The sequence below is a fragment of the Podarcis cretensis genome, assembly GCF_951804945.1.
Source record: "Podarcis cretensis genome assembly, chromosome: 2".
Classification (NCBI taxonomy): domain Eukaryota; kingdom Metazoa; phylum Chordata; class Lepidosauria; order Squamata; family Lacertidae; genus Podarcis; species Podarcis cretensis.
Genome location: NC_137171.1, coordinates 107571339 through 107591011, shown reverse-complemented (window position 1 = coordinate 107591011; position 19673 = coordinate 107571339). Strand labels below are relative to the sequence as shown.

General features: G+C 46.0%; 1 protein-coding gene across 2 annotated transcripts in view; it reads right to left on the bottom strand.

Moving 5' to 3' along the window:
- CAMK1 (calcium/calmodulin dependent protein kinase I) overlaps positions 1–19673 on the bottom strand; it is a 55405-nt gene that overhangs the window by 33550 nt on the left and 2182 nt on the right. Inside the window, exons 2-3 of one of the 2 annotated variants that reach the window (XM_079963879.1) lie at positions 18736–18778; positions 10616–10786 (exon numbers count right to left, since the gene is read on the bottom strand). In XM_079963879.1, coding sequence (XP_079820005.1) covers positions 10616–10701 — 86 coding nt within the window. In that variant the 5' untranslated portion in view covers positions 10702–10786; positions 18736–18778. The remainder of the gene's footprint in view (positions 1–10615; positions 10787–18735; positions 18779–19673) is intronic. The other variant, XM_079963878.1, reaches the window with a different exon arrangement.

Here is a 19673-nt window from a genome sequence, read left to right as displayed (position 1 = left end):
GGAAGCTGATAGGAGGAGTTAGGGTTAGAGGGGGAGTTGTGTGAAAGTCAGTTGAGAGTTGGGAGTTGAAGAAGGAAGAGGGAGGAATAGTCTGTGGGTTGGTCTAGTTGTGTGGTGAGAGAGTGAGAGGAATTGTTAGGTGGAGTCAGATAGATAGTTAGTTGAGATAATCAGTTTGAAGTTGTTAGGAATGAATAAGACAGTTAAGGAACTAATATTAAGAAACTGCCAAGAAAAATTAACTGAAACCATAAGCTTGTTCATGCCTATAAAATAAACTTGATTATTTATTAACGCTACCAACTGACTGGACTCCGTGTGTTCCTGTGAGAAATGGGTTGGTGGCAGCAAAGAACACAATTACAGTGGTGGCACAGGTTCAATAGACCGTCAAATGTCCGGGGGCCCTGTGTGATCGCCACACAGGGGCATCCAGTTCCTTACGTTTTCTGACCGAGATGTGTTTTAAAGCCACACGCAAAATAAGGAACTTTAAGCAACTTCAATGTCGTGCACAGCAAGGCCCCTGTCATCTTCTGACCTGACATCCTGCGAGCACCAGGCCCTCCCCATCACACCCAGCTGGATCTCTCACCCAGCCGCTGTCACCACAGCAACCTGCAGAATTTCAGCTATTTATAGGAGAGCATGTGAGAGATGGGACCGGGCTGGCAGGAGAGAATGTGCCAGGAAGAAAGGGGTGAGAGGAGGAAGGGAGGACGCGCTGGGTAAAGAATTTGGGAGGAAGCGCCAGGTAGGAAGAAGGCAGAGACTGGGCACACTGTGTTCCAGCAAGGGAGGGGGTGAGTTTAAAAGCAGAACCACGCAGGTTGCACCCATGTAAAAGCAAATTGAGCCAAGTCCTCCAGGATCTACAGATGGATTAGAAAGAGAAAGGGATTCATAACTTGGCACCCTGGCCGCTGTCCATGCTGCCTGGGAGTCGTAGTTCAGTGAAATCTGGGCAGCAGGAGGGTGAGGATTGGGCTATAATAGGAGGAATTTCCACAGATTCCTGGTAAGGAGTGATACAGGATCTGGAGACAAGAGGCATGTTCCCTTCTACCTGAGCAGAGAGCTTCTAAAACCTGTATCTCTGTGGTGGTGTCCCACTGCACAGGTGTGTATGAACACTCACACCCACACACACCATACTGGTTTCTTGGCTGGCCTTGGCTGTGCCACCTTCAGAATAAGAACACAAGCTGGCAAACAAAGGGCACTATCTATATTCCCCTCCCTGCTTATCACCGGTTCTTGCGATTAGAGCCCTTTGGCTTTTCAGCCCCATCTAGGGCAGGGGATAAAAGAGAACGGGGAAATGGCACAGTTTCAGAGCCGAATGGGCTCCGTCTCTGGCCAGGAAGGAAAGGGTTTGTTATCTGTACAAAGCGACACTCGGGGCCCGAGCCAAGGAGAGATGGGGAGAGGCAGGTTCTGAGGAATAAGCTGCTGCGAGGACAGACACAGCTCACAACCTGCAGCCCCCTTCCCCTCCATGGCACCATATGCCACTTGGCATATGCCAGTGAGCCTTGTTGCCCCACCAGAGAATCTCCACCTGCCAGCTGCTTTTTATGGTCCAGGAAAATTCGAAGGAGGATAAGGCTATCGGTGGGTACACATGATAGGTACCTACTGCCTCCACACAATCAGAGGAGGACCTGGATACCAGTTATGTACATATTTGCCCATCCAACTCAACACAACAACTGGCAGCAGCTCCCTACCGCTTCAAACGAAAGTCTCTCACAGCCCTACCTGGATTGGCCAGGGGTTGAATTTGGGACCTTCTGTGGACTATGCAGAATTAGATAAATTAACAGGAAGGATTCAAAACCCGCGTGACCAGAGATTCTTAGAAGACTGGAGTAAATATACAAGCTATTTGAAAAGTAATAGTAATGAACAGATTACGCTAGAAGGATTGCAAGAAGTTTTGTAAGGAGGACTATTTGAAATGTTGCAAGAAAGACTATGAGGAGAATGATTAGTTATGAGGAGAATGATAATAAAGAGTAATAGAGAAATTAATAAATGCAGAATAAGCGATAAAGAATGAAAAATCGTCAGAGGTGTTGACGGAAGTCTAAAACATTGTATAAGATAAGAAGTTATGTTATATGACTGTTGGAAATGATATGTTAAAAAAACTAATAAAAATGTATATATATGTATATAAAAATTGGGACCTTCTGCATACAAGCAAATGCCCCACCCCCTGAACTATGGCCCTTCCCCAAGTTGCTAGAGGAACATCTTCAAGAGCAGGCTATTACCCTCGCACCATGCTTGTGAGGTTCCCAGGCGCCTCTGACCGGCCACTGTGGGAAACAGGATGCTAGACCAGACCCTTCCTATGTTCTCGTGAAAAACAAAGTTATGCCACTTCATATGATGGCTTGCGAAACCTGCTGTCCAATCTGGCTACTCCCACTTCCTCCTGACTCTATTAGAATAAGTCAACACCCTTCCCCCCCCCCGCCCCCTGCAGCTTGGCTAATTTAACAAACATAACAAAAATCTGATGCCGCTGTTTTGCTTGCCATTATTCGGCATTATCATTTCTCCCTAAGAATGCATTTTACCACTTTTTAAATCATCCTGGCTGAGAGTACCCCCTGCACACACACACCCCGAAAAAAGGGTTGCTAAAATATATTCAGGAGCTGGCTAATCTGATTTAGGGATAGGTACATAAAAGGAGGTTGTGACCCTGAAGCATTTGTTGTGTGCCCATTGCAGCAAAAGCAACTGAAGAGTTTTGTGGCACCTGAAAGATTAGCAAGTTTAGGATGGTAGAAGCTTTCCTGGACTAAATCCCACCAGCAGATGTGGTGGGAAGGGCTGACCTCAGCTGGCAAGTGTGGATGCTTAGGAGTGCAGATCAGGGGTAGAGCATGCAACATTTCCCGGGATCAGCCACTAGTGTCTCTAGGTAAGGCTGGGAGAGACCCCTGCCTGAAACCCTGATGAGCTGCTGCCAGTCAGTGCTGCCAATATGGTGCTAGATGGTCTAGACTTTGTATGAAGGGGGTTCCTCTGTGTTTATGTATGTGTATAGGTGATACATTAGAGTCAAACGGCCTTGAAATGCACGAGGCAGAATCACAGAATTGTACAGTTAGAAGGGACCACGAGAGTCATCTAGTCTAACCTAAGTGGCCTCGGCCCAGCATACCTGAAGGAGCATCTCCACCCCCATCGTTGTGCCCGGACACTGAGATCCAACGCTGAGGGCCTTCTGGCGGTTCCCTCCCTGTAAGAAGTACAGGGAACCAGGCAGAGGGCCTTCTTGGTCGTGGCGCCCGCCCTGTGGAACGCCCTCCCATCAGATGTCAATGAGATAAACAACTACCTGACATTCAGAAGACATCTAAAGGAAGCCCTGTTCAGGGAAGTTTTTAATGTGTGACATTTTAATGTTTTTTTTAATCTTTGTTGGAAGCCGCCCAAAGTGGCTGGGGAAACCCAGCCAGATGGGCGGGGTACAAATAATAAAATTATTATTATTATTATTATTATTATTATTATTATTATTATTATTATTATTAATAATTTATTATTACCCCCTGCAATGCAGGAATATTTTGCCCAAGAACCCACAACCCTGAGATTAAGAGTCTCGTGCTCTATTGACTGACCTGACAGAGCAGAAAGGGCAGCCTGTGCCAATTCCATATAAGGTTCGAACCACACTTTTTAAAAAGGATGCTTAAGATGGCCTCTTAAGGAGAGGCTTGATGGGGAACTGGAGTGGGAACCCCATCCGGACAGAGAGCACATTCTGCTTCGGGACCCTGCATGGCTACTTTTCCTTCAAAACAGACTGAGCCTCCTCTTAAAGACACCTGAATGTGTCATTTGGCACTAAAATGGACGCAAGATAAAACACGGTGCCTGTCCACAGAAGCAGTAATCTGAACAGGTAACTTAGGGAGGGTGGCATGACTTGTTACATGGAGGCCTGCAGGAGAAGAACCCCACAGGGATTGTGAGGAACCAGAGAAGTTTTCCTTCAGAGACTGGACAATGGTGACCTCTGCGAGAGCTCTCACCTTCTAATCCTTTCTGTAATTAACACATTAATCCCTCTTTAGGTGTCTTAGCCAGTCTCGGGTGCTGGCCTCCTTTTACTTTGCAAGCCAGTCAGTCTGAGCTCCTTTGCTGCCAGGCAGCTGCACCTGAGGTGTCAAACACAGTCCTTGAACACAGGGCTAAGGTTCATTGCCCTTTATGAAGCGGGGAGGTTGTGGAGAGAGAGAGAGGGAGAAAGGGCTGAGATCATAGAACTGTAGAGCTGGAAGGGACCTTGAGTCTCACTTAGTCCAACTCCCTGCAGTGCAGGAATACGCAGCTGTCCCATACGGGGACCAAACCTGCAACCTTGGTGTTATCAACACCATGCTCTAACCAACTGAGCTACGCAGTGACATCAGTTCTGGTCCTGACAGCAAATTCCTGAACCAAGCGTGTGCTCTGTGGCACCTTAACTCTTGATTCAAAGATGCCCTGTGCCATCATCTTGCATCCGCCACTGGTTTGTAGATCTTGAAGTTCTTCCCTCTGCCCTACATGAACCACCACCACCAGTTGCCTTGAAGATATTATAAAGGGGCTTACCTTTTTGCCCAGGGTTTCCCCTGACCCATAAGATTGGATAGTGATGTATGGAAGTGAGAGCTGGACCATAAAGAAGGCCGATCGCCGAAGAATTGATGCTTTTGAATTATGGTGCTGGAGGAACGAACTGGAAGACTGCATTCTCCTTGTCTCAAATAAGTTTCCCTCTGCCTCCTTAATTATTGGTGGGGACTTTAATGCAAGGTTAGGCCATTCAGACGAACAGCTAATCAACGAAAGTGGAATGGGTCCCCTAAATGCTAATGATGAACATTGGCCCCTATTTAGGCGTCATTCACTTGACCCAGTTACTAATTTTGCTGGTACATGTCTTTTTCGAATGGCACTTAGATTAAACCTTGTTATTTTAAACGGCCTCTCCTCGGGAGACTGCCCGGGCCAATTTACTTATTGGTCAGGCTTAAGGCATTCTGTTCTTGACTACATTCTTGTCTCCCAAGAACTCTTTGATGAACATATTGAATTTACTGTAGATATAAGAACCGAAAGTGACCATTTACCCCTAAATCTCAAAAGGACTGAATTTTGGGAACCCTCTAGATGTGGGCTCGCCCCACAGACATCTGATCCTAATGTTTTACAACAAATAGGCAGATCCAGAATTAAATGGTCCCCTTATGTTAATAACAACTTTAGCATTTGGATACAATCAATGGAAGGTCAACTCCTCTGGGCTGATTTGACCTCCAACGATATTGAAGAGACCTCCCCAATTGACCATTATAATACATTAATCCGAAAACTCCAACCGTTATTGTCAAGATTCAGGAGATCTAGCCACAATGAATTCCCTACCAACAAAAAATGGTTTGACCGCGAATGCATCCAGGCAAAACTTATACTCAGGGAATGCTTTAAGGTCTTCCAGCAAAATCCTAACCCTACTACTAAATTAGAGTTACAACTTAAAAAAAAGAACTACAAAGAGTTACTAAAAACCAAAAAAAGAACCGCAGACTCTCTCATCTGGCAGGCCCTCATAAAAGCATCAATAGAAAAAGACAATACCAACTTCTGGAAAATTATCTCCAGTCAAACCAAAGCTCCTAACGAGGGCACAATAATCCCTGCAAACTTATGGGAAGAGCACTATAAAGTGCTGTTTAGGGAACATCGACCTCCTGCGCTGCTTAACATCTCTTTAGATAATGATACACCATGGCCCCCAACATCTGAAACTGAAATCACTTCGTTAATTCTACAAATGAAATCTGGCAAAGCCCCAGGAAGTGATTTCATTGTTGCTGAACTTCTGAAAGCGCAAATAAACTGGTGGGCCCCGGTTCTTGCAAATCTATTTTCATATATAGATAAGACAACTGAAATCCCTAAAGATTGGGGACTGGCTATAATTGTTCCTATATTTAAAAAGGGTAACCCCTCTGATCCATCTAATTATAGACCAATTAGTCTTCTGAATGTGATCTGCAAACTTTATACAAAACACCTATGCCTAAAATTGTGTGAATGGTTAGACCATAATGATTTGCTAGAAATTGAACAAGCAGGATTTACATCTGGACGTTCCACCATTGATCACTGCTTAGTGTTAGATTATTTTGTTTATAAGTATGTGAAACATTGGAAAAAGTCATTGTATGCGGCCTTTGTGGACCTAAAGGCAGCATCTGATTCCGTATCCAGGGGCAGGCTCTCGGCCAAATTGGCCAATATGGGTATTAACAGAAGGTTATTACTTCTGATGATTAAGCTTCATGAGAACAATACCCTCCAGATAAGACTCGCACAGGACGGCAGACTCTCTAGAGAAATTCCAGTCCAAAGAGGAGTTAGACAAGGATGCCTGTTAGCCCCATTTTTATTTAACATCTATGTTAACTCCCTGGTCACATGTTGCCGTGAAATCGAAACCCATCCCCCCGTGCTCTCTAACGGCAGAAAAGTACCAACTTTAATGTATGCGGATGACGCTGTTCTTCTCTCTGAAACCAAAGTGGGCTTGAAACGTGCCTTAGGAAAGTTTAGTGACCAATGTAACACTGAGCTGCTAACAATTAGCTTTGCCAAAACCAAAATTATACATTTTAACCGCTCCTTCAGGAAAGATAATTGGAGCGTAAAGGGAAACGCCATTGAACAGATTAAGATCTTCCAATACTTAGGCATTTCTTTCTCTTATAATGCCAAATTGACAACACACCTAATCACATCAGCTATATCAGCAGGAAGAAGTGCAAATGCCATCCTTAGATTATTCAGAAGGAAAGGAGCTGGCTTCCTCCCGATGGCCCTTAAAGTTTTCCAGGCAAAATCTTTAGCCCAACTCCTGTATGGCTCTCAAATTAACCCTTCTGCCAACCTTAAGACCCTTGAAACAGTACAATCAAAATTCTTAAGATCGTTATTTGCTACCCCAAAGTGTACACCTAATGCAGTCTTAAGGCAAGAGGCAGGACTGCCCAGAGTGGAATTAAAAGTCTGGGAGCAAGCAATATCCCTCTGGCTGAAAATCCACTACAATCCTAAGGGACTGTTACCTTACTTCCTGGCCGCAGTTCCCTATCCTCCTTGGCTTATGCAAATAACTAACAAGATCATACAAATTGGCCTAAACCCTGAAAATCTTCTTATTGGAACTCTGAATAAGGCAAAAGTAATTATCACTCAGAGACTTTACAATGTCAAATTACAACAAGAAAACGCCCTACTCCCGGAGACGTATAGATGTTTAAAAGCTTGGCCTAATTTTGCAGCTGCCCCTTACTTAACTAACATCACTAACAAAGCTTATAGATGGGCTTTCTCCAGAGCCCGCTTTGAGACAATGCCCTCAGCAGTGCTGTATGGCAAATTTACGCGGGTACCAATGCATGAGCGTCTCTGCCCCTGTATGTCTAATAAGGTAGAATCTGTCACTCACATCCTTCTATTTTGCGAATTTTATAGTGAAGAACGAGTTCAACTTATTTTGCCGCTTTTATCAAAATTTATACCCCTTCAACATTATTTGGAATCCTTCCCCGAAATTTTACGAAAATACCTTCTGGAAGATTCCTCAAGCTCAATATCATATGAGGTGGCCAAATTTTGCACTTTAGCAATCAGGAAGCGTAAATCTCTTTTGTTGAATGGCACACTGCGAAGTTCCCTTGTGTAATTTTTTTTTTATGCTGTTGTTGATTTCCTTTTGTTTGATCTTGTGGTGTTCTGTGTCGCTGGCTTTTGCCGTAATAAAACTAACTTGCTTGGTGCTGGAGGAGACTCTTGAGAGTCCCATGGACTGCAAGAAGATCAAACCTATCCATTCTGAAGGAAATCAGCCCTGAGTGCTCACTGGAAGGACAGATCCTGAAGCTGAGGCTCCAATACTTTGGCCACCTCATGAGAAGAGAAGACTCCCTGGAAAAGACCCTGATGTTGGGAAAGATTGAGGGCACAAGGAGAAGGGGACGACAGAGGACGAGATGGTTGGACAGTGTTCTCGAAGCTACCAGCATGAGTTTGACCAAACTGCGGGAGGCAGTGGAAGACAGGAGTGCCTGGCGTGCTCTGGTCCATGGGGTCACGAAGAGTCGGACACGACTAAACGACTAAACAACAACAACAACTACATACACAGCACATGCCATACATCTATCTATCTATCCATATATAGACATAAAGGTAAAGGTAAAAGTACCCCTGCCCGTACGGGCCAGTCTTGACAAGACTCTGGGGTTGTGCGCCCATCTCACTTAAGAGGCCAGGGGCCAGCGCTGTCCGGAGACACTTCCGGGTCACGTGGCCAGCGTGACAAAGCTGCATCTGGCGAGCCAGCGCAGCACACGGAAACGCCGTTTACCTTCCCGCCAGTAAGCGGTCCCTATTTATCTACTTGCACCCGGGGGTGCTTTCGAACTGCTAGGTTGGCAGGCGCTGGGACCGAGCAGCGGGAGCGCACCCCGCCGCAGGGATTCGAACCGCCGACCTTTCGATCGGCAAGCCCTAGGCGCTGAGGCTTTAACCCACAGCGCCACCTGCGTCCCCTATATAGACATAGACAGATATATAGATATAGATATATAGATATAGATATAGATATAGATATAGATAGATATAATGTAATATATAATGTAAAGCAATTTAAAAAGCCTTTTAAATAAATAAAACACATCCACACCCAATTAGATTTCTCAAGCACGAAGTCTTTCTATCCTTGCCTTATATCACAGCCATGTATGAAGAAAATATGGACACATATAAGGAAGTGGGGGACAGGGTGGGGAGAGCAAAAGGCTTTCACTTTGTTTCTCGCCCAACAGAAAAGTTCATTCATTTATTCTGCTATTGCTCATGAAGACGCACAGATAGCTGAGTTGCTTTCCATCCAATGGTAATGGAGAAAGGAGAGGCTGAAAATAGCTGCCTAGATAACAGAGAGCCCTCGCCACTTGCCAGACCTGAACCTTGAAAACCTTAAGGTAGTACCTGTGAGCATGTGCTACCTGAGGTAAAAAACCCTCCTTGCAAAAAAATAAAAAATAGGGTACTATTGACTGGCCACATACTTCAGCAGCAGCCCAGGTCTCCTGTCAATATTGACTAAGCCCTGTGCTAATATTTGAGGCCACAGGTTTCCAAAGCACATTTGCCACCTGTTGGCCCAGCCTTGGTACAAATTCAAGGTGGAGTGTGCCTAGCAGTTTAGGATGGGCAGGGGAGAAGATGCTTGCCACTAATGGAGCCTGGACCCTGCATCTCACCCTACACCTGACTCCTACATTTTAGACAGTCTCCTACTGGGGCATGAGAAGTTAAGAACCGAAGAGGAGCCCATTGTTGGTGTGGCACCCTGTTCTCATGGCAGGAAGTCCCCAAACAGGAAATGAGCTATCAGCCAGCTTCCCCTGCTCAAGTGGAACACAAGGCAGAAATCAATAAGCAGCAGCAGCCTCATGGACTCTTAACACATTTTTCAAAAACTGATCAGATAAACAATACTAGGGTTATTATCTCTCATGGGTGTAGCACAAAATATAAGGAAGTGGTTGTGTTGTGATATCATTATAAGCCATGGTTTATCTCGACAAGAACGAGCCTAACACTCCCTGTTCTCTTCATGTGCTCTCTTCCTCATCCAGCATAGCCAAGAGAAGACGAATGGAGGCCTCTAATTTCAATTAACCGCAGTCACTGTTATGCTCGAACCCTAAACTGTGGCTAATCTTAACGATGGCTTGGTGAAACGAGACAGCTTCATAAGCTATTGCTTGAAGTTGGCTGCTTTCAAACAAACCATAGTTAAGGTTAAGCACAAGATGTGGTTAACAAAATTAAAAAAGCAGACGCAAAATATTCCAAGCCCCTTCTTGCAGCTGTTTCAGAGGAGAAGCATGAGGCCCCAGGGGAGGGCAAACTCACTCCCACCACAGTAAACCATGGCAACCAGTGTGACTCTGAAGCATTTTTTAATTCCTGTTTCATGTAGACAAGGTCAATTAGCTTAGGCTAACAGCCTTGGAATCTTGATGATAGAAAACAAGCTCTTAGAACATCAGCTGGCAGCATCTACTGCTAGGAGATTTGCAGAAGGTGTACAAGGGTCCTTCCAATTGTTTAGTAACAGAAAGAACAACAAAGGCACCCTTTTCCCGAAAATGAAGAAAACTAAAATGAAGAAAACAAGCTGCTATTTTGAACTTGGCTCAAGTTGGTGGGCCTTGAGGTTTTCATGAAAATAAAGTACTGTAAATCCCCTGCCTTAGAGGAGCAGCCCTCACCAAGATATCCCTAAGAACCACATGACTGTGTGGTGTAGTGGTTAGGGCGCCAGACTAGGACCTGGAACACCAAGGATCAAATCCCCACTCATCGCTGAAGATGGTGACCTTGAGACAGCCACTGCCTATCAACCTAACTGTCGTGGGGATTAAATGGGGGGGGGGGGGGGAGAACCACGAGCACCAATTTAAGCTTTCCTTGGTGAAAAAGGTGGGATGTAAATGCAATAAACAAACGAACAACGACTCACGTGCCCAGCACCTCCCGGAATTCATAGATCTCCCGGATATCTTCCGCTCGTTTCTTCCAACGGGGCTCCTCCTCTTCCAAGGGCATGGCTCTTATCGGGCTGATCCTCTGGGCTGCCCTATGCCCAGCTGTCCCAGAGCAGAGGGGCGGGCAGGTGGAGCAAACTCAGGGCCTAGAGAGGAAGAACAGGGATATTGGCATTAGAACATTAGAATTGGCATTAGAACAGCGTGTTCGAGTTGCACAGAGTGCGTTACTTCCGGGTTTCGCCACTTGCGCATGTGCAGACGCTCAAAATGACGCCACACGCATGCGCAGAAGCGGCGAAAAGGGACACATGCGTGCACACATGCGCCGTCGCTAGTTACGTTTACTTCTAGATACGAACGGGGCTCTGGAATGGATCCTGTTCGTATCTAGAGGTACCACTGTAGTAGCTACTACTATGCCATAAGATCCACTGTCCTGTAATATCACATATGAACTTTAACTACTGATGAAGCCTAGGACGGCGAAACAAGGCCAATATTCCAGAAATCCTTGTCTTAGACTCTGTGAAAGGATTCTGTGGAACTGCTACAACCTTTCATGTGGATTGTTTGGACCTTATGAACAGACAGGTGGAATAGACACTAATACACGGATGGACCTGATACGTGAACTGACTAGAGAAAGATCTGATCCACTGGGTCTTCTGCTTTGTTCGTTTGTTGAACTTTATGAGTTACTTCCATTGAAATATATGATTTGATACATGAATAGTATACCTTATTTATCTAAGAACACAGCCAGTTACGTCTCATGTGTTTATTGAATCTTCCTGGAGCTAAGCACTGCCTAGGAGGAGAGCAAACAGGGGCCAACCTGAGTGTTGCAGGAGTGTTACATATTCAGTTTGGTTCTGCACATCCCATGCATATGAAGGAAGAGAGTTCACCTGTCTCCCTCCAGCAGAAGGCTCTCACACTGTTCAGCTGCTCAGCATCAACAAAGCTGGGATCCGGAACCCAAGATGTGCCACAGCCTTCCCCAGCCAGATGTTTCGGCCTACTGTTTTCCGTCAGCCCCAGGAACCATTGCTGGTGCTCAGGACTGATGCAGTCTAAAACATCTGGAGGTCACCAATGTGCAGGAAGGTTCTTATATCATCTTTGGTGAAGCAGCTCAGTTTAAAATTAACCGATTTACACAGGGATCTCAGAATTCAGATTATAGAGTCATCCCCCCCCCCAAGGCTTAGCCCAAGGGTCTGCAACGTAGTGCCCTCCCTCTGGATGTCTCTGGACTCCAGTTCTCATCATCACTGACCATGGGCCTTGCTGGGTCTAGGGCTGATGGGAGTTGATAATCCAGCAACACCTTGAGAGAGGCACCATATTGGCTCCCCCTGGCAAAGTCTTTCAAGGAGGGGGCAGTGGGGTGGGGTGCAGTGGCCAGACACAAGGGCTTCTTTTGCTTCAGCTCACCTCGCCCTCCCTCTTCCCAGTTCCTCTTCACTTTTGTGCCCTTCAGCATATTGCTCAGGCTTTTAAGCCTGTTTGGTAACATTGCAGCTGTCGCCATGACAACAGCTGTAGCTCCTGCAACACCGAAAACACAGCTCCTTCCTCTGCCTCAACCTCCATCTCCCAAGGGGCCAGGCTTGCCCCTACTTTTGCACACTTATGCGCAACACACAAACACACCCACCCTCAAAGCAGCCTTCTCCAACCTGATGCCCTCTAGATACGATTTGGAGTGCAACCTCTCCTCAGCCAACATCTAAGTTGGCAAAGGCTGACTTGCGGCCTAGCCTTCGTGCTGCGACGTGAGTTACCGTGTTCAAATGAACTTTAAAGTGAGCAGCATTTGGAGGTTTCCGGAAAGGCTAAGCGGGAGGGTGTCCATTTCCCTTGAAAGATTTGCTCTGGGCTCATCCACATTCCCACTTGCCCTGTGCCCTGAGCGGTTTTCCGCTTCCGCCCGCTCCTTTCCCACGGAAAACCCATCATTTAGTGCTAAATCGGAGCAAACGTCAATCCGGAGAAAACCCGAATTGCCATTTGCTCTGACTGAGTGCTAAAGAGCAGCTTTCTCTGAGGGAAAGCGGTGGGAGCGGAGGAGGAAGTGTGGACAAGGCCTCTGGTTTACTTCTGCTCCTTATGCCTGACGCTGAAGACAAGGGCTGCCTCCAGAATATCAGTCTTTTCAAGGAGGGATTTCCATCGCATAGCAGGCACTTGGGTTTGCGCACTTGAAACGGACTAAAACGTTCCATGACTCTGGGCGCAATAAACTCACTTGTTAAAGATTGGCCTTTTTTGCTGTTAGGAAAGTGATGGGAAAGACATTAAAGGGAAGCTGCACAAGCAATTCAAGGTGAAAATGGCTCCCTGCAAACAAATCAGATAAATAAAGACTGGGCATTTTCTAATGTCTGCTTCGCACAAGCAAATCAGGATTAATGCTCAACAAACATGTTGCCTGGAGGAGCTCTAGGTTATCGGTCAAAACACAATAAAATCTACTGGGTTGCAGCCAACTGAGGCTGTGTACACACTATACCTTAAAAGCACATTTAAGGTACAGTCTTTACCTCAGAGAATTCTGGGCACTGTCATTTACCCCTCACAGGGTTACAATTCCTAGCTGCCCTTAACAAACTACAGTACCCATAATTCTTCGAGGGGAAAGAATGTGCTTTGAATGTGCTCTAAAAAATATAGTGGATAATACAGCCTACGTTGTACTCGGAGGAAACCTACTGAAATTAATGGACCTAAATTAGTCATACCCACTCATTCCCAAGCGCCTACTCAAAGTATGATTTAACGCTGGATGTGATCTACCGTTCGCAAACATTTTGAGAAGAGAATTACGTAATGCTGTTCCCTTCCTCCAGAGGAAAGCCACATTCACCCGAGTCATGTGAAGCCACCTGAAGTTCCTCTTGGCCCTGTTTTCTGAAGTGAAAACAGCTCTGCTCACTGTAGCAGACAGAAGCACATGGGGGGGGGGGAGGAAGTCAAATCTTATTTCTGTAGCATTCACCCAGTCAAATGGGGTTAGGATGTTCATCCTCTTTTTTTTTTTTAAGAGAACATTTGTACCTCTGTTCTCTTCCCTGTTTAGGTCATATCTTCTCGCCCTCCCTGGGGAAGTTGGCATGTTAGGGATCGAGAGGGAAGGTGATGCTACTTTATCCTTCTCCAGTTGTCAGAGTCTCTGAATATCAGTTGCTGAAAACAGTAAGAGCGGAGGGAGCTCTTGTGCTCAGGCCTTGCTTGTTGGCTTGTTGGCTTCCCAGAGGCATCTCTGGGAAAGATGGGCCACTTGGCCTGATACCAGCGGGCCTGTTCTTGGGCCAGCCTTGCCATATGATGAAGGGGTTGGTGCGATTGGTAGTCCAAAACATCTATCTGGAAGGCACTAGGTTGGTGAAGGCTGTGCTATGTTATCTTTCCATGAGGGGGGCAGAAAGGTTTGTTAAAAGCACAGGGAAGCATTCAAAACATGCAATTCTGAACTGGTACAGTGGAACCTCGGTTTTCAAGTGTCTCAGAAGCCAAACATTTCAGTTTTCGAATGTCAAAAACCTGGAAGTACAGTGGTATCTCGGGTTAAGAACTTAATTCGTTCCGGAGGTCTGTTCTTAACCTGAAACTGTTCTTAACCTGAGACACCACTTTAGCTAATGGGGCCTCCCGCTGCCGCTGTGCAATTTCTGTTCTCATCCTGAAGCAAAGTTCTTAACCTGAGGTACTATTTCTGAGTTAGTGAAGTCTGTAACCTGAAGCATCTGTAACCCGAGGTACCACTGTAATTGCTTCTGTTTTCAAACGCACCTCGGAAATCGAACGGCTTCCGAGGCATGTTTCTCAATTTTCTCAACTGAATTTTCTGACCACCCATTGCGCCTCAGTTGTCGAACGTTTCGGAAGTCAAACGGTCTTCCAGAATGGATTACATTCGACAACTGAGGTTCCACCGTACCTCAGGGGGTCTGAACCATGAGTCTTTCTTTAATATGTTGTCTGGTTCTGGGTGGACAACACAGGTGTTAAAGAGGCAAGAGGCCCCGAGGCAGCTCACGACATAAATGAAAACAGATATAACTAAGAATATATACAAGAAATATGAATACTAGGAAGCAACTGAATAAGTATTTAAAAGCACTGAGAACACTTATAACTTAAGAAAAATAAAAGTAGAACACTGAAGACCCTGCCACAACACACAATTAGTGGCCAAAAGGACTGTCAGAACAAGGGGGCGGGGAGAGTATTTTCCTGCCAGCAAAAGGAAAGCAGAGAGAGAGGGCCAGGCTATCCTGTCATAGAAGGGCATTGCACAATCGGAAAGCAGTTGCAAAGAAGGCCCTCTCTTGTGTCATAAATCCAAACAGGGTGTAACTGTCACCATGGCCAGAGCAGACATCTCCAGGAACAGGCGGAGCTGGCGCACTAGTTTTAAATGTGCCCACATGCTCCTGGTAGTTGGTGAAACTGATATAACTGCCTGCGAACTTCAAGTATTGGAGTCACTGCCTTTCCACACTACCTACAATCAGGTCAGCTGTTCATTGATGGAGCTGCATCCACTATGTTCGTTGATGGAAGTGCTAACGAATTCTAACAAACAAACAACAAAACCAGTGGAATTTTGAAATCGATTGTTAAAAGCAGTGCAGTTTTTGAAAGGTTCAGTCTGCCATCTTGGGACAAAATGGTATCCAAATCCAGACCAAAAAAACTGCTCCTTGATCTCAGGAACCACCATGGAAAATTTGATTAATATACCCTTTGTTATTTGAAAATTTAACAAATGGGGGTGGGGGGGCAGAGAGAGAGAAAGAAAAGCAGAAGATAAATAAATGAATAAATGAGAAAAAGAAAAATAAATAATATATGAACAACAAAAAACCATCAGCTCACATTAAGCATGCAATAACTAAGTACGGCCATCCTTAGTTAAACATATAGGTTAGTATAAATAGGTATCCACATGAAACTGATGCGTACAAGAAATATGTTCAAATGTAGCCACAATATCTTAAGAGGTGTGCAAATGCACAGACAAACAACTTTCCAAAATATATTGTTATGAGTTTTTGAGTGCTGGACACCCTAAATTCCTGGATTCAGTAAATGTAAGAATTTAATCAATGCTTGGAGTGTTAAAACTGGATGCCAGACACGTATTACAATATAAGCCAGGACAGCTTCCCGTGGCAGGAAATTGCCTGGGAAACGAGCCATTAAGAAGAACAAAGGAAAGGTAACGAGCCATTCGGAAAGCCAAAGCAGAGTTCAAAAGCAGAGTTTCAGAACTGGCTGTGAGGTGGCTTAGGGGGGAAAGGTTACAGTCTGTAAAAGTCAGCAAGCTGCTGAGAACCACAGCTGGTGTCTTTCTGAATCCAAGGCTACCACTAGGGGAGAAGCAAGACTCTCTTGGAGCGTCAATGCTGGGAGGCCCTGCGTTGTAGGATCAGGTTGCATCATATCATAAAGACACCACAGAGGCCACTGTGCCTCGGTCCCAAAAAGGGACCCTGAGTAAGTATGCCCAAAATCCCGGGAATCCACACCACTCAGAGATAAGGGTGACATGCAACAATGTAGTAGACAAGGCTACCAATGGCTACCAGTCAAAACAAAATAAAAAAATTCCTTCCAGTAGCACCTTAAAGTTAGTTCTTGGTATGAGCTTTCGTGTGCATGCACACTTCTTCAGATACCTTAAGGTGCTACTGGAAGGATTTTTTTTTATTTTTTTTTGACTATGGCAGACCAACACGGCTACCTATCTGTAAATGGCTACTAGCCATGATGTCTATGTGCTACCTGCTTTAAAAGGTAAAAGTAACCATTAGGTCCAGTGGTGGACGACTCTGGGGTTGTGTGCTCATCTTGCTCTATAGGCCGAGGGAGCCGACGTTTGTCCGCAGACAGTTTTTCCAGGTCATGTGGCCAGCATGACTAAGCCACTTCTGGCGAACCAGAGCAGCGCACGGAAACGCTGTTTACCTTCCCGCCGGAGTGGTTCCTATTTATCTACTTGCACTTTGACGTGCTTTCAAACTGCTAGGTAGGCAGGAGCAGGGACCGAGCAACGGGAGCTCACCCCGTTGTGGGGATTCCAACAGCCGACCTTCTGATCGGCAAGCCCTAGGCTCTGTGGTTTAGACCACAGCGCCACCTGCCATGTTGGAGGCAATATGCCTCTGAATAACAAAGATGGGTTTTACAAGTGGGGAGAATGTTGTTGCACGCCTGTCCTGCTTGGGGGCTTCAAAAGGGCACCTAGTTGTCCACTGTGACAGCAGAATGCTGAGCTACATGGGACATTGGTCTGATCCAGCTCCTTTCCAGCCAGACCCAGACCCACACCAATGATGTCCAAACTCCAGAGGGACACTCTGCCCTCTAATAACAGGGATGCGGGACTTTTTCCCACATGTTCTTGTTGGACTGCAGCTCCCAACCAGGTCTAGCTAGCATGGTCAATAGTCAGGGGTGATTTTAGTGAGTCGTTCCTCATCTCTTCATCATATAGCCAGGCTTCTCCCACCTGGGCAGAAATATTTGCGTTGTTAAAAACGGCAACATTAACAGCTCATTTTACATCAGCCTGCATTTAGATGAATTGACACATGATGCCATCGAATGACACTTCCTCCGACCAGGAGAAACAGCAGCGCTATGCCCCAGGCAACCTAAGTGTGGAATCATCCAGTCGAGATAGCTAAGTGCCAAAATGCAACTCTGAACCACAAGCCAAGTGCAGCACCTACAGAGCTTAACATGGAAGGGTGTTCGTGAGTCAGTGTTGTATAATTGCAGATTCCTCTTCACAAAACTGCCTGGAGTTGAAGCCTACACCCGTGGTCAGCATATTTTATTATTATTATTATTATTATTATTATTATTATTATTATTATTATTGGTCCCATGTTGACTTGAGCAAGTGCTGAAGGACCAACATACTGGTTCCACTCCCATTGCACAGTAGAAATGTCTCAGACTCTCCCAACGTGTGCTTGTGTCCATGTGCAAAAAGTCTGGGGGAAATGGATTTGTTGTACTACGGTGAAAGAGTGGTTTAAAAGGGAAAGGGAAAGGGACCCCTGACCGACTTTGGGGTTGCGGCGCTCATCTCGCTTTACTGGCTGAGGGAGCCGGCGTACAGCTTCTGGGTCATGTGGCCAGCATGACTAAGCCGCTTCTGGCGAACCAGAGCAGCGCACGGAAACACCGTTTACCTTCCCGCCGGAGCGGTACCTATTTATCTACTTGCACTTTGACGTGTTTTTGAACTGCTAGGTGGGCAGGAGCAGGGACCGAGCAACGGGAGCTCACCCCGTCACGGGGATTCGAACCGCCAACCTTCTGATCGGCAAGTCCTAGACTCTGTGGTTTAACCCACAGCGCCACCCGCGTCCCTAAAAGAGTGGTTTACTTCGCTTTAATTGCACAAATCTACGTTTTGGGTATGAGCTTGAATCCCTCCTGCAAAACAGAGACAGAGACAGCTTGAAGGCAGCCTGCATAGGATGCAGGCAAATCCAGGATGCTCTCATAGGGTGAGGGATATGTAATGCGTTCAATCACCTAGTCCTGCCAAGCCAAGGCACAGGCACAGGCAAGAGAGTTCTCTCCTTCTGCGCAATAGTTAATTACAACTGCTTTGCACATCTCTTGGCATTCACATAAGAGAGAGCAGTTGAGGTGCATAAGAAGGGGAGAACCCTGCAACTCTCTGGATCAAACCTGTGTGTGTGTGTGTGTGTGTGTGTATGAGAGAGAGCAAGAGAGAGAGAGAGCGCTTTTCAATTTTGCTGTTGATCACTCTGGGGAGGAAGAGGTTAAGGAGAAAACAGTACACATGCCCAGGGAATGCAAAGAGACACCACTGGGTCAGAGATCTTGCTGCAGGGGGCCGGAGGGGACAAACTGGGATCTCAGGCTGCCAGTTGACCAACGCTACCTTTAACCAAGAGTATTGCAGCACTTTAAAGACTAACAAGCTTTATTATGGTATAAACGGCCGTGGAGTAAAGTCCGCTTCATCAGGCTTTACATTAGGTAAAGTAAGAAAGACAAGGCAATCCAGACAACTTCTTTTCCCCCAGCCAGAACTCACCGGAACTCAGTTCTGGCACATCTCAGGTGGTGAGAGGTTGTCACTATAAGAGAACGAGAGAGGAGTTCGTGGTGAGTTCCGGCACCTCTTTTTCTAGCAAAACAGCACTGCAGGCAACTAAAGACAGCTTTGCATATGAAGAACTGGCAGGTGGGCAGCGACATCTGATGGAAAAGGTGCCAGTCTTGAAGGTGTCACAGGACTCTGTGTTTGTCTTTGCTCCAACAGACTAACACGGCTGCTGCCTGCCTGGAAATTCATACCCTACAAGCTTCTACAAGGTTAAGAGACAAGGACCTGGCTTCTCTGAATGGCAGCTGCTCTGTAAGGTCTCAGGCGGAACCCTACTGCCTGACATTTTTAAAAAAGAAAGAAACTGGAGTTGCAGGGGATTGAAGAACGCAAGGACTTTAACATGGAACTACAGACTCAGCTTCCCTTGTAATAATAATAATAATAATAATAATAATAATAATAATTTATTATTTATACCCCGCCCATCTGGCTGAGTTTACCCAGCCACTCTGCACAGCTACTCTACTGCACCCCCATCCCAGGGATGTGAAACCTGTGGCCCACCAGATGATGTTGCACTTCCATGAGCCACAGTAAACATGGACAACGGGGTGAAAACGGAGTTGCAGTTCAACAACGTCTTAGGCTTCCCATCAGATCCCCCTGTATTTTCAGACCAAGCCACGAGGGAAGGCCAGAGACATCAATAAACTCTCCATCGAAAGCTTTGTATCTGGTAAATGGAGCATTGCGTACGCAGAAGAGGCAGGCAGGAAGAGATTCAGCACTACCCAAGGCAAATGCCATCATCGCAGGGATGTAAACAGACAGGCGCACACCCCTCTACAGAACAAGGCACAGGGGTCATTACACAGATACACACAGAGTCAGTGATAATGCAATATTCTAGACCAACACACCCC